General features: G+C 38.3%; 1 protein-coding gene across 7 annotated transcripts; it reads left to right on the top strand.

The window, feature by feature from the left end:
* The first annotated feature begins 2,761 nt into the window (after positions 1–2,761).
* TRA2A (transformer 2 alpha homolog) lies at positions 2,762–23,095 on the top strand. Of its 7 annotated transcripts, none has more exons than XM_036010502.1 (9): positions 2,770–2,988; positions 3,245–3,359; positions 12,259–12,984; positions 15,710–15,875; positions 17,946–18,134; positions 20,390–20,505; positions 22,044–22,169; positions 22,778–22,845; positions 23,001–23,095. In XM_036010502.1, the coding sequence occupies exons 4-9, from the start codon at positions 15,843–15,845 to the stop codon at positions 23,009–23,011; spliced, it is 543 nt and encodes a 180-aa protein (XP_035866395.1). In that variant the 5' UTR covers positions 2,770–2,988; positions 3,245–3,359; positions 12,259–12,984; positions 15,710–15,842; the 3' UTR covers positions 23,012–23,095. The 7 variants fall into 7 exon arrangements, with proteins under 7 accessions (XP_028380960.1, XP_035866394.1, XP_028380961.1 ...); XM_036010505.1 differs by having other exon boundaries at positions 12,851–12,984; XM_036010503.1 differs by lacking the exon at positions 3,245–3,359 and adding an exon at positions 3,506–3,595.
* The last annotated feature ends 1,775 nt before the right edge of the window (positions 23,096–24,870 follow it).

Below are 24,870 nucleotides of genomic sequence, written 5' to 3' on the forward strand. Positions count from 1 at the left end.
CCATTCTAATCAAACCCATGTAAACACTACAGCATGCTTCATGTCTGATGCAGCAATAGTGTATGACTCAGTGACACAAACGACAGTGGATAATGGACTGACATGAGACTTCCTACAGGGTGGAATCTGTTCTTTACAGAGCACTTCCTGAACATTAACACTCAAGACAGGCGCAGGCCAACCTCCTTGACACAAGATGTGTCAAGTTTACAGGTCACGCATCACAGAGCTGAAATATTTCAACAAATTCCCACACTCCTCGAGGTCCCTGATTTATTCCATGGCTCTCATCACCCACCTACAAATAATGGCCAAGAACTGGATCTCAAACAGTAGTGTTTATTTGTCATAGGCTTCATTATTATTGCCTTGGTTAAATGTGCTTTGGTTTATAGTAACTTCAGAAAACAACACCTACGCCCTTTAAGATATCTGCTACACAAGTGGTTGCTATTCTTGACCTTGATGTATCACAGGATGGACCGCTGAGAGCTTAGCTAAGCTACTCCTTGGTACTGCTCCTCAGCATTCATCTTGTTTGGCCAAGTGACCTGTTTAAACCGACACTAGCTCCTCATGCAGGTGCATGTCCTATATAACAGCCCAGAGTCAAATGCAAACGCAAGTTCCTGATATGACTCCTCCAACAGCCTTTGTGATAAGCAGTTTCCCCTGACTCCCAGGGCCTTATCCCACTTCACATAAATCACCCGTTCCCCGCCCCCACCAGCTTACCAGAACCCTGCTCTTAACAAGCTATCCCCCTTGACTCTCTGGAGCGGTGCCTTTTCCTGTCCCCTCTTCTTCCCAGCAGGTGCGTTACCTTTGCCTTTCTCTCTCCTCAGCTCCAAGGGCCCTTCTTCTGCTTCTGTAACTTGTTTCTTGAGCCAATGCAGCTTAGCTGGCTCACTTCTACTACCGCTGTAACTTTCTAAATAAAGTTTCTCTTATAATTTGAAAAAAAAAAGCCTGCTCTTTTGTTTGAATTGACCGATCCAGCCTCAGCTTGGGAACCCCAAAGCACTCTACCCTTGGACCCTAATAAAGGCATGTGCCCAAGGTCTTGTCACTCTGTCTGCCTGTACCCTTCCTTGACCTCTTTCCATGGCCCTTGAGGAGTCACGCTATGGACTTTCTCCGGGTCCTCTAAGTGTTAAACTTCTCGATCTCAATTTCTCTTGTGGTCTTTTACATAACTGCAAGGCACCCCGGGGCTCTATTTAACAAATGTTAATTTAACAAAACCATAACAAAATTTGTGCACGGCAAAGGAAACCAACAAAAATAAATGGCACTCTATAGGATGGGAGGAAACATTTGCAGACCATGTTATCTGATAAGAGGTTAATATCCAGAATATACAGTAGTCCCCCCTTATCTATGATTTTGTTTTCTGAAGTTTGTTACCTGTGGTCAACCATGGCCCAAAAACATTAAGTGGAAAACTCCAGAAATAAAACAGTTCCTAAATTCTAAATTGCTTGTCAATCTGAGAAGCATGATGAAATCTGGTGCTGTCCTGCTCCATCCCTTGCGGGACCTGAATTATCCCTTGCGGGACCCAAATCATCCCTCTGTCCAGGGGATCCACACTGTACCTGCCCATTAGTCACTGGTAGCTGCTTCAGTTATCAGATCCACTCTGGTGGTATCCCAGTGCTTGTGTTCAAGTAACCTTTATGTTACTCAATGATGCTACGCCTACACATAACTTTTATGACAGTACACTGTTATAATTGTTCCATTTCATTATTAGCTATTGTTCTTAGTCTTTTGCTGTGCCTAATTTATAAAACAAATTTTATCAGAGGTTATGTATAGAAAAAAATAGTATATAAAGGGTTCGGTACTCACTATGGTTTCAGGCATCCACTGGAGATCTTAGAATATATCCAATGAAGAGAAAGGAAGACTACTTTACAAGAAGCTCAAGCAAGGCTCTGGCTCCACAGCTCAGTTGGTTAAATCTTCCTCTGGATGTGCTAGGGTTGCGGGGTCCACCCTGGGTCAAGGCACACACAGGAATCGACCAATGAATGCACAAATAAGTGGAACAACCAATTCATGTTTTTCTCTCTCTCTAAATTAATAAATTTTTTAGAAACTATTGAGAAAAATATTTTATGAGGAAATTAATCTCAAAAATTGCAAAATACAAATAAAGCTCAGTCACCTAAGAAATTATTACCACAATTGGAAATCAAGTAGATACCTTTGGAAGGTCTTGGCCACAAAGCTATAAGGAAATATCTAAATAAAAAAAGAGCAGTAGGGAACTACTAAGCATTGCTAAAAAATAAAATTGATACAGGGGTCTTTGGGAGGAGGGACTGGAGGCAGAGAGGAGTAAGGCAATAATGAACTGAGGCTTTTCATCATAACCCCATCCGTGCAGGCCTTACTTCGATCGCACTCGAAGCACAAAATTTGAAGAAAAGTAATAGTGGTGAATCCATCCCAAAGTAAAAGCCTATTAACTATGTGTATATGTTCTCAGTTTTCCCTGTTATCAGAATCCACTTGGAAAATGTATAAAGGAACTAAGATCAACATAAGCTCATCCCGTGACTGAAGATCTCCAAAATGACTGACTCATTCAATAAGATCAAGTTGGGAGGTCAACGCTGGGAATTAGGTTCCAACGCGCGGAGATTCGGAATGCAAGCCAACCAGCACGCGAGCCTGAGACCGCAACAAAGCCTCGAGGGAGGCGGGGCTAGTGGCGTCACAGAGAAGCCCCGCCCCCTTACGCTGCGCACTCGGGTGGCCAGAAGGTTTCAGGCGGCGCCGGCGCCATCTTGCAGGAGCCTGCGACCGAGTGGGAGTCGAGTGGAGCGGCCATAGTTGCCGACTCTTTTCTTCTCCCTACGGTCCGGTCTGCGGGTTGATTAGGTCATCGGCCCTCAAGGCGAGACTTGTCTCTTATTTAGTTCTGGGGAGCGCCTGGCCGACATGAGTGATGTAGAGGAGAACAACTTCGAGGGCAGAGTGAGTACAAAGCCGCGGGAGCCGTCTTCGGCGGCGGCCCGATGCTCGGGGTTTCACCGGGGAGAGCGCGGTGGGGCAGGGTTGCGGGGAGTCGTGCGGGGGTCCGCGGGGAGCAGCCTCTGGAGCCATCGCCGTTGTTCCCTCATCCCAAGATGGCTTCTGGGTTCCACTCCTGCCCCAAACACCACGGGTAACCCCTCTCCCCCTTTTTTTGGAGACTGATACCTGGACTCCTGGGTCCGATTTCCCCCTGCAGTGCGCCCTCCCTTCTCGCCACCCCTGAGGCTTCCTTATCTCTGTTGCGAGGTGTGGGTCCCCGTCGCGGTGAGGCGGGAGGAGGCGGCAGGGAATTCCCCTCCGGCCGGATAGTGGTAGGTGCTTCCTGCGGTGGCCTTTCTAGCGACCTCGAGCATCGTGGAGGGTCTCGGGGTCGAGAGTGCGCGGGGCTGACGTCCGGGCGGGGAGAAGCTGGCGTGGGACTAGCTGCGGCCTGTGTCTCCTTGGCTCTCTATTGCAGTGAGCGGCCGCGTCTCTGTTGGAACCGGCGGCGTTGCGTCTATAAAGGCGAAAGCCTTGAGGTTGAAGGTGGGACGAGCCCCATGAAGTGGTTAGTCAACGACCGCAGCGACCCTTAAGCGTTCTTAGGACGAGAGCTGTGAGGGGAAAACTACGCAAGGAGCCCTTTCCCCCTTAATGTCCCTTCTTCTTTCATTTCAAAAACTGTGGAAATGCTATAACGCCTTATTTTTCTGATTCCTTGATGTTGGGGTTTTTTATTCCCCCCCTCTTCGTTGTATCTCAACTTCTAATACTTTTCTTCCTGTGGCCTTTCATCTAAAACCTGACCACTCCTTTACAGGTTTCTACGGTAAAAAAAAAAAAGGAAAGGGGTGGGGGGAATCTTCTGGCTTAGTCTTATATAACTGAACATATTTCATGGCTCAGTATTTTAAAAATAGCTAGTCGGTTTATACTTTGCTCTAGCGCAAAACGTTAGCTGAGAATTACAGGCCCTCTCATTTCTCAACCAACAAAGGGCTCAGAGGTTTTCATTATTTGGGGTCGATGAATATAAACCCCTGGGATACGCTATCCTGAGCTTCAAAATACTAGAACAGTTATCAGTGTTGGAGTTACATTTCCGAAGTTACCCTCGTAGTGGAAATTGGTGGGAGTGACTGAGTGTGAAACCCCGAAAACAATGCCCAGTCAACTTGTTCCGTCTGCTGTGTTGGTATTTGAGTCACTAGGAAACGGGTAAAAAACACTTGAGGTGTGTGCTGGATGGAATGCATTTTGCCTGTTTTAGAAGCTCCATGTAAACACCTGGACCCAGACAGTGAAATCAGGAGGTCGGTTTAGGCTTTTGTTCTTTTCAAGGAGAGAGATTTAAATAGAGTCTAAACAAAAAAGCTACTTTTAATGGGTTTTTTAAAATATAATCTGGAGCATAGATATAAATGAGTGGTTGAACTTGCTCATTTTCTTAGGATAGGGTATTTCTTGTCCATCAAAACTTTTAAAATTATGTAATAATATTTGGTGGTAGATGTAAGCTGCTTCTTGTTTTGAAAATATTAGGTAGTTATGGAAAGAAACTCTGCTGCCCATTAATCTTTCCTTTGATTAACTGTAAAACAAAAAATTATTTTTGCTGATGTCTTTTAGTTTGGTTTGTGGGGAAGCGAAGTGGACTTATTGTTTTGGACCTTGTCTCCCTTCTTAAGTTCATATTTTTCAATTAGCCATCTAGGTGAGGAAGGAAGCAAGTTTAAGATGTTTATCACTTTATCTACCTAATATGTAATAATAGATGTAAGATTTCCACCCAATTGTAAGCTAAAATGTACGTAAGCATTGATTTATTTCAATAGAAAGGGTTTTTACCTCCCACCCCATTATTGTGTCAATAGTCGAAGAAAATACTTTTTCACACATGATACCAGAAGTGAATTTTAGCGTGAATAAACTCAGATTGAATGAATACATCCATGCTCACTCACTCATTACTTGTGTGTAGGTTGAGGTAATTGTTTTATATTTAATTGGTTAAAGAATTAGAAGAATGCCAGAAGCTTTTCCGACTGTTTACTTTTTCTTTTTTAAATTTTTTCTTAAAGCAATTAACTAGTACTTTTGGTTTTTAAAGTAAAGTGATTCTTTTAATCTGCTAACCACAAACCAGAAATTTAAAAAACAATTTACTAGAATACAATTGTTGTGTTCTTATCTTTGTATCTAAATTTAGAATGGCTCAAAAAAGGACTTAAAGGTGTTTAAGTAGTTATACTTCTTTTTAACTAAAATTAGAGAAATCTGACAGGTCAGTATTCAGATTTCATTTGCTTTATCTACAGAATAAACACACATTTAACCCCATCTTACTGAAAAGATTTTTAGAATTAGAGGGCAACTTCTAGAGACTGCAGAACACATTAAAGAGACAGGGCTAATATTAAGACCTTGTACTTTTATAGACTTTTAGAATCTATTCCCTTCTCCCCCAAAACTTGGACATACTTTCTAACTAACTTCTTGCACTAATTTTTCAAGGGCTTATTACCATTTTAGAAATTAAAAACTGTGGCCCAGAAGACCATGTAGACAGGAATCTGAGATGTACAAGTCCCAGTCATTTGCTCATTGGACATAACACTGTGTTGTATGTATTTTGATTTTTTTTTTAAGAGTACACTGTACTTCATTGTCTCTGAGTCATTAATGGATTTTACTAAACACGGTTTACAGGAGCTTAATTTTCCATTATAGATTAATGTCTCTTCCATTTTAAAAGGCTGCAGAATAAAAAAGAAAACTTTAGGAAAGAAAATATAATAGACCCAATTTAGTTATAAGTAACCCTAACGAAGACTTAACCGGCCAGAATTCACCGGAGGTCAAACTGGTGAACATCTGCTGTCTTTTTACCAAAAAAGTCAGATGTTCTTCAAGGAAAAAGAACTTGAGGTCTTATTTGAGGTGACTGACAGCTCAAATCTGGGTGAAGTTAATATGTATAATCAAGTGCTGTGTGATAGAATTAATAAAGGATTCCAGAAACAGAGCTGAGGAATTCTGTGCGCTACAGGAAGGGGGAAAGCTTTATGTAGTGTGTGAAAGTTACTTTGGATTTTATGATTAGGGAAATGAATGTTGATTGTATGGGTGTGACAATGAGTAGGTTGCTAGAATAGTGAGAGGTGATAGATTTGATGATGGAGGGTCTTGTAGATAATTGTAGATTTACAAATTTGCGGTATGGAGCCATCTATGGATTCTTAATTGTAGGAGTGGTGTAATGAAAGGAATTTTAGCACAGAGAGACTGGTACAGGAAAAGCAGTGGTGCACATTTGAAATATTTAAGGAAGGAAATTATGAAAAATCTGGTCTAAACAGGACATCAGTGGGATGTTAAGAATGAATGAGGCATTTTTATGGGCTCTGGGGGAATAATAGTTCATTAAAATAAATGAGTTCATTAAAGCAATTTGCTTGGGATGTGTATGTCAAGTTTACAGAAATATTTTAAGTGAAAATATCTTTTGGAGCTTGGGGTTAGCACTTGGGATTGGCACTTGAACTATGACTGTGTTTCATCTTCATAAAGAAAGTGAGTTGTTTGCTTCACACAGCTTCGACTAAAATTAGGGTTTAGATGTGAAAAAATTATAGTGTCCTTTAGAGAAGTTAAGGAGGATTGAAATTAAGCTTTTCTTGTCATTTCACTTTATTCCCCTCCTCTCTTAGTTATTTTAATGAAACTTAGAAAAATAGAGTCTGGTTTTTTTTGCTCATGCAGTGGGGCTCAGTGTTTTTAATAGAAGTTATTGATTCTTTATTGTGTAGAGGTCTATTTTATAATTCCATGATTGTCTATGCTTCGAAATACAATTTAAGAGGAAAAATACTACTTATTCTTGCCCCCTTTTTAGAACTTATTTCTACTTTTTTAAGAAACTCAAGAGTTCCCCTTAATATATGCAGTTGTTGACTGGATGATAAAAATGAAGAGCAAAACAAAAATTCACCTGTACCAATTTGGAATTGAAATTTGTATGTAGATATTTTGTCGAACAATAGAAATAGATTTATTTAATTCCTATTTTACAGGTAAAAATGTCAGCACTGTAGCTTTTTTAAAAAAAACTTAATTCAGCTTCTTCAGCAATTTAATTTCCCTCTCATCATGTCAACCTATTAAAAAGGATAAGGCTTCCTTTCATATAGTAGGGGTTGCACAATGTTAAATTTGAGACAGTCCTACTTGTCTTGGGTTTAATTTATCTTCCTAAAGTTAAGTACTGTCATTATCCAGTTTTAATGCTTTTTTTATTCCTGCTATCATTTAAAGAATTTGTAAAGTTAAGGAAACATTTTAATGCTTAAATTTTTACATTGGAGATTCTTTCACTGAAGGGTACTAATTTGCTCAATACAAGTAGAAAGCAGGATTTTTAAAAGGAGCAATGCAACTAATTGAGCAGTGCATAACTAATTTTACAGATTTGTCTTAACTGCTGCTTATGATTTGTACCATTTCTAAAACATAATAAAACTGTCTTGGGCTCTGAAAAAAATATCAAGAAATTGAAATATTTAGGATTGAGCTCCATTAAAAAATACAAATAAACTTTATGGGCTTGGTTTTGTAAATGAACCTAGGTTATATTTACCCTGTTTATCTAGGGTATAGTAAGTGTGAAATGGGCATGAGTAATCAGCATAATAGTTTACTAGAACTTAACAGACAGTGTGAAAACTCTTGGTAGTATCACTGGGTGCTTTGGCATCAAATAACTAAATCTGGAAGCTTTGTAATTAAAGCTGATACTTGTTCATATGTCCTAACAGATTTAGCAAGACAGAAGTGGAGGTGAGAAAACAATAAAGATCCAATGGGGAGAAGAATCAGTAAAGTCTGTAAAAGAAAGTTGAGGGTAATAAATGAAAATAAATGTGGTTCCCCTCCTTCCTTTAATTTAACTGCCATGAATAGTTGTTAGAGGCCTTATTTCATGATTTCACAAAGATGTGAGTGACTAGGCCTAACCCATCTGAGGTAGAGGAAAAGTTGGGATTTGTCCTTGAAACGAAGGTCCTGTAGTCTTATTCAAGATTCATAAATATTTCATGATTTTAGAAGATAAGAACATAAGTAGAGAATTCTCAGACAGGTTCTTACATTAGTAGTTTGCTTTTAGTTGCTATTTATTGGCTTTTATTAACCCTAAACCATATTAGTTCTTACAAATTTGTTTTCTATACTTTACCTTTGAAATTGTCACTTACACACTAACTTTTTGGATAGAACAATTGATTGTGGCATATAAGCTGGCAGATTTATGAGCCACATTTAAAATCTGTACAAAAGATTACAAATTTTACAGGTGATTTCACAGTTGTGGCATGAATTTGATTATGTATGTGTAAATGCCAATTTTTGCTAAGCATTCCCAAAATTATTCCAAACTTAGAGTGTAGACACATAATAGTGTTAGCATATCTGTGAGCCTTTGCAGATACAAAGACCGCTTTAACCTCACTCAGATTGCATCGTGCAGGCATGACCTTAAAGAAAGGGAAATCATTTAAAGACTATTGATTATATGAACAATTGGTATTTTCTTTTTAAAGAATTGCTCTAGTAGCAGTTAGGGGTTAAGAATTGAGAGTGGGATTATTTCTTTTATAAGCCTATGAGTTTGTAAAAGAAGCACCATAACACTCAAGAGGAAGGAGGCAGAACTGCTATTTCTGTAGACTGAAATTAAATATTTGAGTGAACACAGGTTTCTCATACATCCTAACGAGTGAAGTTCTTGATACAATAAATATAAGTTACTTGGGTAATCTAAATAACCCCCACCCTGATGTACAATTTACTTAAATGCACTAGTGTATTTCTATGGAAGTAGGTATCCATTATCATAAACTAGTGGGAAAATGTGTTTTGAGGAAGTTTGTTTTAAAAATCTCATGTTCTATTCATATAGACTTGAATTTGTGTAAGCTTGGCACTATTCTTGGCATAGAATTTGCCTTGCTATAATAGTAGGACAGGTTACCGTATAACATTTACATTGATTTATGTGTTTATTTTAATGGGCTTTTAATTACTAAGCATATATAGTTGGAATTTTTTCCCCACCTATAATACAGTTGCTTTATTTTTTTTTTTTAAGTGCAGTTATTGCTTGCTGTAGCAGTTATTGGTGTTCTGCAACAATGGGCATATATCGAATAACCCTTTTTTCTGATTAAAAGCATAGTACATGATTGCTGGGGTTGTTTTCAGTGTGTAAGATACAACCACATTTTAATTAGAAATCAAAGATCCTTAGACTACTTTATTGAATACCCTTAATATTTATGGTTAGCTCCCTCCTTTTATTTTTGGCTGTGTCCTTTAGCTACCACCAGGGATACCTTGATGGTAAAGAATAATTAGAAGAACAAACATTATTTAAGCAGGTTGTGCAGTGAGAACTTTGTGCCTGGCTTTTGATTTAGAGTGGTTATGGTAGAATGGAAGCATATTTAAAATTTATTTGTGACATGATGTGGTTACCAGCCAAAGGTAGAAGAGGATACTCTAGCATTTGTCCACAGAGGGGTTATTGTAGCCTGGTTTCTAATGCATAGTACATTGGAAATAGCATTTATTTGGTACCAGCTTTTGAAAAACAAGTTGCTTAAAAATGGCAAATTTTAATGTGACCATTTTTCTGTGTGTGAAGACTGTTTATTAACTACTAGTTCTTATGACAGGCCTTTTTTGGTATAATAGGAAAAATAATTCTGAAGAATTAAAGGTTTATTTTAGACTTCATTCTTTTTTATTTTATTTTTTATTTTATCTCTTATTTTTATATAGTTTACTCCTTTTGTTCATTTTTTCTTTATAGTTTATTCTCTAGGCTAAGTTTACTGATGGTTATTGATTTATCTTTTTAGTCTCAAGTCTCAGTGGTTTTGGGAGGTAAAACTGATAATGACAACTTTGAAACTAGGAGTTAAGAGAATTAAGATGACTGTTTCTTAACCTTGAATTACTGCATGAAGAAATTTATGCAGCCCCTGCTGGTGTAGCTCAGTGGATTGAGTGTGGGCCTGTAAACCAAAGGGTTGCCAGTTTGATTCCCAGTCGGAGCACTTGCCTTGGTTGTGGGCTAGGTCCCCAGTAGGGGGCACACGGAGAGGCAACCACATGGTGATCTATCTATCTCTATCTCTCTCTTTCTCTCTCTCTCTCTCTCTCTCTCCCCCTCTCCCTCCCTCCCTCCCTCTCATTCTCCCTTCCTCTCTCTAAAAATAAGTAAATAAAATATTTAAAAAGTGAGAAATTTATGCAGATTTAGGTTCCCTGATTAAAAAATAAATTGAAGTGTAGGCAACAAAGGAGATTAGGTTTTGCAACACCTTGGATAATTATAAAAACAAGCCTTCTTTTAAAATATGCTGATGTCTTTTGAAAAGATATTGTTATGTCTTAATGCTTTGTTAACAAATAAAGGGAAAATTGCATTTTTCCAATAAGTTGCTATGCCAGAGCTGGGATTTAAAATTTAAGATATTATTGATTACTTTGTTTGCACATTAGCTTCTAAGAAAAGGCAATGTTCAGTACTACTGAATAATTTTCAACTATTAGTCACGCTTATAAGGGAAGATTTGAAAATCAAATCTACACATATATTTGGACCATAAATCTTTAGCCTATAGTAGGAAGTTTCACATAAACATTTAAGAATAAATTAGGGATTTGGCGATAAGATTTGATTTCTATCCTAGTAAAATTAAGGTTTTACAGTGTCACAGAGCACAAAGCCTTCTGATATGTGTGTATAATAAGCGCTGTGGTGATGTTCATAGAGGGTATTCCATCTATTATCAGCATAGTTAGTGAAGCAGCCTATGAGACTGCAATTACAAGCAAATTAGCTGTACCCTTTTTTAAAGTACTGAATATGCTGCTTTTACAGTTTTTCAGTGAGTCTGAAAGGCCTAAATTGCTGTTTCTGTTCCAAGGATCTGTCCAGAGTGTGTGAGATGTAGTAGAGAACTTACACAGATGGCTAAATGGGAAAGGTTAATATTGAACAGGAAAGGTATATATTTCAGTTGTGTTTTCATCTGAAAAAATAAATATGCTTAGCAGCATCAGTACAGTTCTTGACATTAAACAAAATGCAAGGGAAAGTTTAAAGGAAGTTATATGGTAGGTAGGTTTATGGTATAAATGAAAATTGGTATGAAACGGATAATATTTACACTGGTAAGCAAGGCTTAAATGGACAGAGAAACCAGCTGTCCCACTTTGGTCATAAGTGCCTCATGTATCTGTCACATAAAAAAAAAAACAGGCTTTTAATCAGTTTGAAATTAATGGATTTAGAAAGTTTTTTATATACATATATTCGGCTTTTTCAGGAGCCAGGCAGTTTACCGGTATAGGATATAGTCACTAAAGGGAGTACAAATACGCATAACCGCATAAATCTGCAAAAATGGAACAAAAAGAGGTGGGATCAAAAATAAAGACCCTGGTATTAATTTTGTGATAACTTCTCATGCACTATGATAGTTCATGGATAATACAGAGTTTTAAAATGACACAATTGCAAAAAATACGTATATTAGGAATTGATAAGCTGGGGAGAAATTTTAAGAACTTTATACTTTCCCCTTGCTTTACTTCAGAACATATCTTCCTGGTTAAGTCAGAGTGAGCAAAGATAGTGGTCAAACAAAATTGGGAGGTGTTATCTCTTTGAGCCTCAGTATGTTAGAGTTTGGATAGTGTTATACAGATGCTGCAGGCTAGGATGCTTTGCTTTATATTTTGATACCTTAGCATGGCTTAGTGAAAGCTTATTTTAAGATCACTAAGATATCTTCAGGATATAAATTAGTGAAAATGTAAAACATGGGTGGGAGGTTACAGTTCAAGTTAGATTTATGCTTGAATTAAGTATTTATATTAAAATTGTTCACATTTTAGGAACTAGGGTGAACCATGAAAGGGGAGGAGGGTGAAGAGTACGGTAAAAACATTTAGAAAAATTAGTGAATTCTCTCTAATTTTTAGAAACTAGACTTTTGAACAATTTTAAAGATTATAAAATTTTTTTGTTTGTTTTTTTTTAATAAACTAGTTATTTGCACTTTACCTGCTGGCTTTTCCATTTGGTAGATAACATTCTGAACTCCAGCAGAGTTTTCTAATCCCCACGTGCTTAAATATACTAAATGTTCTTTTTCCATTAAGGTTAATGTTCGTGAAGAAATTGAAGAGTTTTTTCCAAGAATGTGGAAGATAAATCAAGATAAAAGAAGGCTAATGAAAAGTATTAAAGATCAGAAAATTAAAATTGAATGGGGGAAAAAATTGAACAGAAGATTGGTCAGATAGAAGCACTTGAATATTTTTTTAAGGCTATTTTGAATTGTTTGAATTGGGGAAGAATACACGAAGTATGAAAAATGAAAAACTCAATGAAGAATGAAGAGAAGTAGAAAGCAAGAGTGAAGTAGAATTAAAAGAATCTGGAAGAATGAATGGGTCCTAGGTTAAGTAAATGTATGGTTTATGTTCCAGTGTCTGTATGATCAAGTTGTAGATGAATTTGCATGATTACTTAGTTAATAGAGAATTGGTGATCTGGTTCAAGTAGGGAATTTTAGAGGACAGTTAGCAATATTAACAATGGGTTATTAATGAGCTGAAATTTTTTCTGGAGGGTGTTGCCTAACCATTTGTTTTCCAGGAGCAATCAATATAAATAATTACGGTACTTTAAATGTTAGGTGTTAGGCATCTACATGACCAGTGCCATTTGTAATACTGTCTTCTTTGTTAGGAGTCTCGCTCTCAGTCAAAATCTCCAACGGGAACTCCTGCTCGAGTAAAATCGGAGAGCAGGTCAGGATCTCGTAGTCCATCAAGGGTTTCCAAACATTCTGAATCCCATTCTCGATCAAGATCAAAATCCAGGTATGTGTGTTTAAAGTAATACTTAAAATGATTTCCTTGGATTTTTCAGGGCAAAGTGGTTTTTTGCCAGATCTGTTTTGCAACATTTTGTATAGAAATTTCACAAAAGACTCCAATCACATAGTTTTCTCAAACTGTTCACATAAGTTTAGAAATGAGTAGTATATTCGAGATAAACACATAAATAAAGTAGAATTATCTCTAGCTCAATCTATCACATATTCACTGGCTATTAAAACAAATTAAATGTCAACTGATTTACATGTCCTTGTTATTTGAGGATTCGTGTTTGATTTTACTTCAATATTTGCACAACAAAAAAGGTAATTTTCTCCACTGAAGAGCTGGCGTGTAATGTAGTGGCAGAGAATTTGATGTATATATGTTCTGTTGGTTATCAAAATGATTTGAGAAGGTTTTTCACAGTTCACATTCCAACTACATTCTTTACCTGAATATTTTGACTTAGGTTCAGGGTGGAACTCTGCTCAGATGTAATTGGGGGAGTGGGCAGAGGATCCCTGGGTGACTGAGAGCCCCTGCCACCACCAGCTCAACGTGTTAATACTCCATTGGCAACTTCAGGGTTCACTATATTGGATGTCCCAGGTGGGCTGGTTGGGGGGAACAGCCTATAGTTAGTTTGATAAATCATTGTAATTTCTTGGCTAGAGTCCATTTATATTTTTGAATAGGGTCTACTTGCAGGGAGGCATGAGACAGAATTAGTTAAAAGACTACTTTCATCGAGGTCTACAGCTATGCCTTTATCTCTATTATATCCAGCCCAGTCCTTGATTTACTTGCCACTCTAATTAAATCTCCATGTGCAGAAAGCACTGAATGGAATTTGGCTGTAGAAACAGAAATGAGCATATTTTCGTTTAAGGACCTTAGCATTTACTGGCTTCAGCCTAGAATCCTTTCCCCTCAGATACTCTCTTATCCCTTGATTCAGTTTTCTGCTCATGTGTTACCTGAAAAATTAAATAGCAGAAACTTTCTATTTCCTTAAATTGAGGCTGTAAATTAATGCTAAAGAAAATGTAAAATAATCCTCTTTGGTATTCTTGCACAAACACAAGTTTTCTTCATACATACCACATCCCACCCCTCACATGATTAATTTCTTTTAGATAGTAGGCTGCTCATTTTATTTTCTTCCTATTAAAAAGCCTTTGTTGCCCTGGCTGGTGTGGCTCAGTGGTTTGATTGCAGCCCTATGAACCAAAAGGTCACCAGTTCAATTCCTGGTCAGGACACATGGCTAGGTTGCAGGTCAGGTACCCATTTGCAGGGGTGGGTATGTGAGGGGCAACCAATCAATGTTTCTCTCACATACGGATGTTTCGCTCCCTTACTTCTTCCCTTCCTCCTTTCTCTAAAAAATAAATAAAATTTTTATTTAAAAAAGAAGCCTTTGTTTGCTGTATCGATAAATCTATGCTCTCAGCTTGATATTCAAGCTTTTATATGATGTTGTCTCGATCCTTTCCTAATCTTCACTCTCCTTAATACCTTGCAGATTGTACTGTTCTGCAGTTCTCTGATCATGTGTCCACGTCTTCTTGTCAAGGAACCTTTGCTCTTGATATCCCTAGGACACCTTTCCCCATCTACCTGATAAAGTCTGTTAAGTGCCCCGGCTTTATTGTTAGCCTTCTTGGTTTTGAACAATCTTGCCTCTTTAGTTTTATTCCTACACCCACGTGCCCTCTTTTTAAACTTTCTGGCCCTTGGTATTTATAACATTTACCGAATGCCTTATAGAAGTTATTTTGTGTGACTGTCATCACTACTGGTCTGGGTGTTTAGTAAAGGATGGGTCATGTAAATAGTAGAAATTGCTGCATTGATAGACAAAGAAGGAGGACTGTGAGAGTGACTGGAAATAATCAGACAGGAGATGAACTAGGAGGAATCAGCAGTGGAGAGATGGGTGAGATGCTGTAGAAAGCTTGATGAAAACTATTAGATTAGAAGGGCATTTTAGGTTGATGAACTAATGTAGTAGATACTAGGTTGCAGGAGGCTAAAGAAAGATTGGAAAGGAAATGATACTTAACAGTGAAGGGAATATAGTGTTATATTGAGAAGGTAATAAGTGATTCAATGAAATGATTTTAACATTTTGTATATTTTTATGGTAAAATACACATAAAAATCTTAACCATTTAAAAATATACAACTCAGTGGTATTATATACATTTCACATTGTTGTGCAAACCATCACCATTATCCATCCTGATAACTCTTCATCTCTTGTAAAACTGAAATTATACCCATTAGACAACATTTGCCATTCTCCCCTTGTCCCATCCCGGGGCAATGGCCATTTTACTTTGTCCTCATGATTTTGACGACTAAATACCTCATGTGAGCGGAATCGTACAGCGTTTGTTTCTTTGTGACTGACTGACTGACTGCACTTGGCGCGGTGCCCTCAAGTTTCATCTGTTGGATATTGCAGAATTTCCTTCCTAGTGGTAGTTGGGTTTTGTTTTGTTTTGTTTTTTGTTTTTAAAAAAGCAGGGCCTTATCATGCTTGTAAGGCAAAAAGAGTGGATGTGGAAGGGAAGGCTGAGAACAGGAGAGTGTAGTGATGAAGGGAACGAGAGGAGGACTGCCCCTCTCAGAAAGGGGCTGAGAGTAGGCAGGGATTATCTGTATAGGTCCCTGGCATTAGCCATTTGTTTCAGTATCACCTAAACTTTTTCTCTCAAAGGTCGAGGTCAAGGAGGCATTCTCATAGACGTTACACTCGATCCAGATCCCATTCTCACTCTCACAGGAGGCGGTCTCGGAGTAGGTCGTACACACCAGAGTACCGACGTCGAAGGAGCCGAAGTCATTCTCCAATGTCTAACCGGAGAAGACACACAGGCAGCAGGGTACGTGGTTTTTAAAAGTTAATGAAAACTTGTCTTTCGTTTGTGTTTTGTCTTATAGCATATCTTGCTTTATGAGAACAAGACCATTGTTTAAAAAGTGGTACTCAAAAACCATCATTGAGGGTGTGGATATTATTTGGTATACATTTAAGTGTATTTCCTTTTCTTGACTTTTGAGTAGTTAAAAGACATGAACTTTGGGGAGAAATGTTTTGTTCCAGGGATTAAAATGAAAAGCATAAACTGAGTTGAGAATATTGAGATAAAAGGCTTTGACAGGGAGTAGACAGCAGGTAAATACTGCAGAAATAGCTCACACTCATAGTATGAGCACTGGGCAAAGTTCTTCAACACAGGTTAGCATATTATGGATAATGAAATGGAGTGTGTGTGTGTGTGTGTGTGTGTGTGAGAGAGAAGATTTTATTTATTTTTAGAGAGGAAGGAAGGGAGGCAGAAAGGGAAACATCAAATTATGTCCTCTCGCACACCCCCAACTGGCAACCTAGTCCAAAACCCAGGCGTGTGAACTTCAACCTTTCAGGTTGCAGGATGATATTCAACCCACTGGGCTACACCAGTCAGGGCAAGGAAATTGAGGTTTGTTTTTTGGCTAGATGGCAGAGCCCAGGTTTCAGTCAGACCCTTGATTCTAATGTTCCTATGCTTAATTGAACTATTATGCTGCGCTTCTCCGTGTAGATGCTGCACCTCTGATCTCTGGTGGGATCTGCTTAGGAATGAAAATGGGGGTGGGGGTTCTAATCGGCAGTTGCAGATGAAGTCAGATTAAGTACACATCTATAAAGGATATAAAACATTTGAATAAACTAGAAATAGGCATTAAACTGAGGGTGTATTTTTAGTATACATTCTGAACATTATTAGAATAGAAAGTAAGGTGGTTCCCTGTCCTGCTCCCCCTGGACCCCCAAACCCTTCTTTCTTCCTTTCTCTTTTTTTAAAGATTTTATTTATTTTTTTCTCAGAGGGGAAGGGAGGGAGAAAAAGAGGGAATGGACATCAATGTGTGAGAGCTATATCGATGGGTTGCCACTCATATGCCTCCACCTGGGGACCCAGCCTGCAATCCAGGCATGTGCCCTGACTGGGAATCAAACTGGCAACCTTCTGGTTCATAGGCCAGCGCTCACTCCACTGAGCCACACCAGCCAAGGCACTTTTTTCTTTTTATTCTTTCATTTTATTTGTTTATTTTTAGAGAAAGGGGAAGGGAGGGAGGGAGAGCAAGCCTGACCTGTATAGCTAGCTCAGTTGGGCGTCATCCTGCATAGCAAAAGGTTACCAGTTCTTTTCCAGCCAGGGCACAAGCCTGGGTTAGGGGCCAGGACCCCTGTTGGGGGTATGCGAGAGGCAACCAATGGATGTTTCTCTCCCTTCCCATCTCTATAAAAATAAATGAAATCTTTTTTCTTTTTTTTTTTTTTTAATCCTTGTTTTTTAAAAAAGAGAGTCCTAACTGGTGTGGCTCGGTGAGTTGGGCATTGACCTGCAAACCAAATGTCTCCAGTATAGTTCCAGTTTGGGGTACATGCCTGGGTTGCAGGCCAGTTCCCCCATGGGGAGTGTGCCAGAGGCAACCAATCCATGTTTCTCTCCCTCTATTTCTCCCTCCCTTCCCCTCTAGTTAAAAATAAGTAAAATCTTCAAAACAAGACTCAGTTTCCTTACCCATAAATAAATACGATTTTGTATATCATTAATAAATGAGAAAGAGAGGTAAGGAGGAAAACATCGCAGTGAGAGAAAAACCATCGATTGGACCTGGAATTGAACTGGTGACCTCTTGCTTTGAGGGATGACACCCAGCCAACAGAGCCGCACCAGCCAGGACAGTGAGAGTAGAGTTGTTTTTGTACAGGCTACAACCTGAAGTATATAGGCATAAGTCATCTGTTTTCTCCCCCTCTCTTAAATTGTTTCCAAGTTACTTGAAACAGTATGGTCTTTGGGTATTGGGTGAGGTGTTTTAGGCAATATATATCTGTGTTTTAATATTTATTTTAATTTGGAGCTTAAAATTAATTGACATCTTTCTTTATTCAACAGGCAAATCCAGATCCCAACACTTGTCTTGGAGTGTTTGGCCTCAGTTTGTACACAACAGAGAGGGATCTTCGTGAAGTGTTTTCTCGATATGGACCATTGAGTGGTGTCAATGTGGTTTATGATCAGCGAACTGGACGATCACGAGGATTTGCTTTTGTGTATTTTGAGAGAATAGATGACTCAAAAGAGGTAGTTTTGTTTTTACAGTTGTCACTTTGAACATTTTCTGGTGTGCATGATCATAGTATTGAGTTGCTATTAAAAGTTGATTAATAGACTCCCAGTTCTGTACACATTATGTCCTCTTTCATTCTTGATTTGATTCAAACTTTGTGTCTTAGTGTGAAAATTAGAGTGGCCAGTTTCACGTTCCAGCTAATACTTCTATAGGGGTAGCGTTATTGAAATCTGGCCTTGTAAAGTGAGATGTATGTTTGGGTTAATGGAAAAAGTGAAGTGTGTGTTTCTTTTGATTAAGCTTTATTTATACTCCAAGCAGGTGATTTGTTGACTTTTTAGAATTACAGTGTTTTAAGTTGAATCTGTTTAATTTTATGTCTAATTTGCTACCCATGTGCACATGCAGAGTTTTGTTTTTCTGTTCTCTTAATATTCATCTATCATTCTGTTCTATAACCGCAAAATAATAGATGAGTTGGTACTCTTAAATTTTTGTTTGATGCTATTCTTTTACTGATTGGTTGATTGATTGATTAAATTTACAGAGGGACACAGAGAAACATAAAATTTGTTGTTTCACTTAACTTATTTATTCATTGGTTGGTGCTTTTATGTGCCCTGCCTGGGGATCGAACCCAAAACATTGGTGTATCAGGATGATGCTCTAACCAACTGAGCTACCCAGCCAGGGCCTTTTTGGTGCCCTTCTTAATTTGTCAACAGAATGGTTTGAAATAGTGCCAGTGTAATAGGTATTGGATTGTAAAGGAACCAGTAGACTCGCTTTCTCTTTACTAAAAGTTTAGTGATTGAGTTAGAAAACTCCACTCTAAGGAATTTGAAGCTCATTGTTAAGGTGTTATCAGACCTTAATAAATCACAGATATTAGCATTTTTTATGCCATTTTACTTGTGACAGTAGCTGGATATATGTTATTGTTGCCCTATGCATCAACAGTGCTTGATTGCAACATAAGCAGTCTTAATAAGTCTTAATAAGCAGTCTTTTAAAAATAATAAAGGCTATTTGCATGTGTGGGTGGACACCAGGGATGACACTAAACATCCTTCGGTACACAGGATAGCCATCCTCAGCATAGAACTAGCAGTCCCGAAGTGTCCTCAATGCTGAGGTTGGGACCTGAAGAAGTCTTAACAAAACAGTGGTGCAGGTTGTAAGTCCTTTATGCAACAGGCATTCTGATGTTTTGCCAGTATTGATCATGCATTCATGCATTCATTCGTTTTTGCTGTTGCATAGTGTGTACCCCCCTTACCTGCAGGGGATACGTTCCAGGACTGGGCGCCCTCCATGCATGCCTGAAACTGGATAGAACCAAACTTTTCACTGAAGCACTTTTTACAGCTTTTCTTTTGCATATCTGAATTGCCAGCATTGCTGTCCTTGTGCTTTGGGGCCACATAGGAATGACTTTAACACAAGCACTGAGATACTGTGACAGTCGAGACAACCAGGACGTCTACTAAGTGGCCAGTGGGGTGGGGAAGAGTAGCTTATACAGTGTGGATATGCTGGACAGGGATGATTTACATCCTGGGAGGGACAGCACACAATTTAATTTCAAACTTGTGAATTATTTATTTCTGGAATTTTCCATTTTGCCTGCTGGTTGACTGGACAACTGAAACTGCAGGGAAGGGGTGCAAGGACTACTATATTTGTCTCTTGTTTATTCCTGATCTCAATTAAGGGAGAGAGGTGTAATTTAAAAATACCAAGATACCTGACCTGAAGTTAATGTTGAAACATGTGAACAGTATCACAATTTTTTTAAATATGAAATTTGTTCATCTTGTCTCTTGATTCTTCTTCTCCCAGGTTTATTTCTGGATAACACAAAATGAAAACAGCCACTTAGTTCCAAAGAACTTCATGCAAATTTGTTAAAGTGGTTGAATTATTATTGCATTTATTGTTATAAGCCTCAAAAGTCAAAGTGATAGGCATTGTAAATGCAGGTACAAAGACAGGAGCACTCACTGGCAGGTTTAGAGCTTCCTTTATACGTGCAGTCCACTGGGTGGCGGTGTGTTCCTAAGGCCTGGCTTGACCAGTTTAGACTGGTCAGTTTCTGCTTTGGGTTGCCCAGACACTGGCATGTGTATAACAAGGAGGATTAATATGTGAAATCCTGCCTCCTGTTGTTTGAAAGAGAAGTGTTTAGAGAACTTTAATTTATTACAGTTTTGGTAGTGTCTCCTGGGGGAATTATGTGTGACTTTCTGTGCCTCTCTCCTTTAAGGCTATGGAAAGGGCAAATGGAATGGAGCTGGACGGTAGAAGAATTCGTGTGGATTATTCTATCACCAAGAGAGCACACACACCTACACCAGGCATCTACATGGGCAGACCAACTCAGTAAGATTTAAAGTTTCCTAAGCTAAACCACTATAACCTGAAGTCTACCAGAAATGTCTACAGAATTTTGATTAGTTAAAGGATAAAATTTTTTGTATAATTAAAATGGAAATGTACTTAATTTGTATACAGTCTTTGAATCACTTATTTCTTTATTTTTTTATTTATATACAGTTGACCCTTAAACAGCATGGGGATTAGGGGGACCGACCCCTTTGTAGTCAAAAATCCATTTAAGCTTTTGACCCCCCAAAACTTAGTACACCACCAGGAAGGAATTGGTTCTAAGACCTCCACAAATACCAGAATTTGTGGATCTCAGTTCCCTATGTAAAATGGTGTAGATTGATGCATGCAGTTGACCCTCAGCATATACAGACTCCCAAACACTGAAAACAGTATAGTGTTTATTGTGGGGGTGGGAATCTGCAGATTAATAGAACCCAATATAGCCCTGGCTGGTGTGGCTCAGTTGGTTGGAGTGTCTTCTCATAAACCACAAGGTAAGCAGGTTCGATTCCCAGTCAGGACACATACCGAGGTGCAGGTTCTTTCCTGCTGAGTGCACATGAGAGAGCTAACCAATCTATGTTTCCCCCTTCCTCCCCTTCTCTCTCAAATTGGTGAGCATGTCCTCAGGTGAGGATTGAAAAATAATAAATGTATGGTTCAAGGGTCAACTGCGCGTGTGTGTGTGTGAGCATATATATATGAGCAGGAGGATATATGTATATTAAAACTACTGAAGTGCATTTCTGGCCCTTGATACTACAGAAATAGAAAATTACTAGATACTAGAAAAATACATGCTTTTAAGAAAGTATTTCTATTTTTATATGACCTGGGAAGTCTCTGTGTATTAGGAAGGGTTTTACTGATATTAGTGTTTATTTAAAAGCGGGGAGCAGGGGCAACTTTTATATTGTGTATAATACAAATGGGGACTTTTAAAATTCTTGATGTTTTTTAAATTGCTTTGAATTAGTCTTTTTAAGATTTCATTTATTCATTTTTATTAATTTATTCATTTTTAGGGAAAGGGGGAAAGGAGAGAGAGACATCAATGTGTGGTTGCCTCTCACCCACCCCTTACTGGGGACCTGCCTGCAGCCCAGGCATGCATCCTGACTGGGAATCAAACCACAGCACTCATTTCACGGAGCCATACCAGCCAGACCTGAATTAGTGTTGGTGACACACGTTTTAGCAGTTTGGTGTTTTTTCCCAGCACAGTTCATTTCACCTTGTTGAGAAGGTCGTCCTGACTTAGGTAGTGCATTAATAGAACAGCAGCTTATAGTTTGGAGAGTTGTGTGAAATCTTTTTTGGTTGTTTATGTAATGACTAGGAAGCCAAAGCAGAATACACTGATGACAGCAAACTTAAGCCATGGAGGTAATTGATGTGTAAGGGTTTGTTTTTTTCTCCGTTATCTCACCTCCTTCCTCCGTTTTACTTTATTTAAGTACCATTTAGTATTAAATAATACTAGAAAATAATAGCTCACATTGATGTGGAATTTTTTCTTTTTTCTGTAGTAGTGGCGGTGGTGGCGGCGGAGGCGGTGGTGGAGGCGGCGGAGGTGGCAGGCGTCGAGATTCTTACTATGATAGAGGATATGAGCGTGGCTACGACAGATATGAAGACTATGATTACCGGTACAGGTAATGTTTTAACTTGTGATTCCTGTTCTAAATTAGATGGTGGTGGTAATATTTGGCACTTTTGATTTATGTTTGATATGTATTAATAAAAAAATGTTTGAAAGATTATTATATGATGCTTTCTTTAAAAAATAGAAAAGAATGATTTTTCTCAAGGTTGAAGACAGAGGTTCGTTATCTGTATTTGCCAGTATTTCATTGTGCCACATACTTACTGTTTTAGTATCATTGGCACATAGAGAATGTAATAGTTATCATCTTGGTTTGTTCCCCCCACCCCCAACATTATTTATTGGGGAACGGACAGTGTTTTTTATTTATGTATTTATTTTTTAAGATATCATTTATATATCTTTAGAGACAAGGGAAAGGGGGGAGAGAAACATTATTGTGTGAAACATACATCAGTTCATTTCCTCTAACTGGGGATCTGACCTGCAGCCTAGACATGTGCCCTGACTGGGATGACCTTTGGGTTCATGGGCCAGAACTCAGTCCACTGAGCCACACCAGCCAGGGCAGGTTCATTATTATTTTGAACGATGGGAAATTTTTATTTTCATCTGCCTCAGTGGATTATGAGTGTGCTAATTGTTTGTTTCCTACAGAAGAAGATCGCCTTCTCCTTACTATAGTCGCTACAGATCACGATCGAGATCTCGTTCCTACAGCCCAAGTACGTATTGCGCTTTTGTAGTGTTAAGAACCTCATTTCTAATTAATGGTTGACTTTAGAATATTAGGATATATGGTGACTGGTAATAGTTGGAAAAATAATAGGCAAGTCAAACTGATCGTCAATTTGATTTTTTTTTCCCCCTCTCTTTTCAGGACGCTACTGATACAGAGAATGGTTGCAGTTAAGGATTTCTTTTTCTTTTTTTGTTTAATTCCGGATTTCCCTGCGCTAACCCTTCCTACTTCTTGAAAAGAACCCTTAAAAAAATCTTTGGTTTATTTAGCATCTACACTTTGTCAATTGTATTGCTGTTTTCCACCCCTTTTATTATACTCTTAAAGATGTGATTGTTGTCATTTGAGTAGTTAAACATCTTGAGTAAAAAAGGAACCCCTAGTGTTATGCTTTGTAAATGAATTTTTTTTAAGGTTGCTTTTTTAGAAAATTAACTCCAGGCTAATCAAAAGAGGAAAGAAATTATCTTTTTAAAGCTTCTTTTGTGTCAGATACTGTATTAGACACTGTATTAGAAATCTGCATTTACAACGAACTCCTTTTTCAACTTCCTTTTGGGGAAGATAGTAAGTAACACACAAAGTAGTGCGGTCCCATCCAGTTTGTCCAGGGTGGCATGGAGCAGTCAGATAGTTGCGTGTAGAAAGTTTGAAGCTGTAAAAGGAAACACTTGGTCATTTCTTTTCAGAAATGGAAAATTTGAAACTTAAAAATACATTGTTTCTTTAGAGATGGAAAACTTGTGTACTTCTTCTATAAAACATATTTAAAATACATCTGTTAAAAAGTTAACAAAGTGTGATTTTTGTGTTGAATTTATTGAAGTTTAAGTATTCTTTTAATCAGTGAAGGATAGCCCGTATTATTTATTACTTAGAGCAGTTGTACACTTTGCTGTTAGAAATTTGGGTCATTGGGACGGTGGTCCAGCAGGCTCTTCTCGTATAGCATGGAGTCCTTAGGGGATGTGTGTGGGGAAAGTAGTCTCCTTTCAAATAAAAGTTAGTTTCTTTGAAAATGGGACTGTCTCTTTATTGTGTTACAAGGGGGGAAGTACAACTGGATTGATTTGGGAACCATTCCTTCCTTTTTCCTAACATTTTTTGCTTATACCTAAATGTAATCCTTGTCTCTTACTCAGTCTTTAAAAATCTTTGTTTTATTCACCTTTTTTGTTGACCGGGTTGTAAATATTGAAAGTATTCAGTATCAAGCACCGTGCCGAAGGAAAGACAATATGGTTCATGTCTTCAAAAAGCCCACATTCTAGTGGGACACACACTTAAACGACCGTGCTGTGACATTAAGGGGAGAGTGCTTTAGCCAGGCGGTGGCTGGTGTTTCAGGTGTTTGTGAAAAGGTAAAGGAGCACGAGCCCCTTAGTTTTCTCCCTCAAAGCAGATATAAATTAGATTATTATAATCTGTGTAGTAGGGGATCTATGGGATTGAAGTGCCTCAGACATCTGAATGGAAAAGCTGACTTTTTAAAATGTCTTCTAAAAAAGTTTGCCAGTCCTGGCTGGCGTAGTTTAGTGGATTGAGCGTGGGCTGCGAACCAAAGTGTCGCAGGTTCGATTCCCAGTCAGGGTACATGCCTGGGTTGCAGGCCATGACCCTCAGCAACCCCACATTGATGTTTCTCTTTCTCTTTCTCCCTCCCTTCCCTCTCTAAAAAGTAAATAAAATAAAATCTTTAAAAAAAAAAAAAGTTTGCCAGTAAAGGCTATTCATAGAACAAAGCAGTTTCTTGTTGGTCCCTGGAGGGTTTTTAGTCTTAAGCCCATTGTTAAAACACTAGGATTCATTGCCCTAAAGAGAACATTAATGTGTTGACTATGGGTATACTTTAAAATTTAAGCAGTGTATCAAGAAAAAGAAGTAGCCACAATTTGGAAGAAAGTAGCCATATGAAGAGACCATAAACATACATAGATGTGTTATATACATGCTGATGGAGAAAAAGCAGGCAAGGAGAAATAAGAGGGGATTCAAGTAGGTGAAATTT

This window comes from Phyllostomus discolor, chromosome 10 (assembly GCF_004126475.2).
Source record: "Phyllostomus discolor isolate MPI-MPIP mPhyDis1 chromosome 10, mPhyDis1.pri.v3, whole genome shotgun sequence".
In the NCBI taxonomy this organism is placed as follows: Eukaryota; Metazoa; Chordata; class Mammalia; order Chiroptera; family Phyllostomidae; genus Phyllostomus; species Phyllostomus discolor.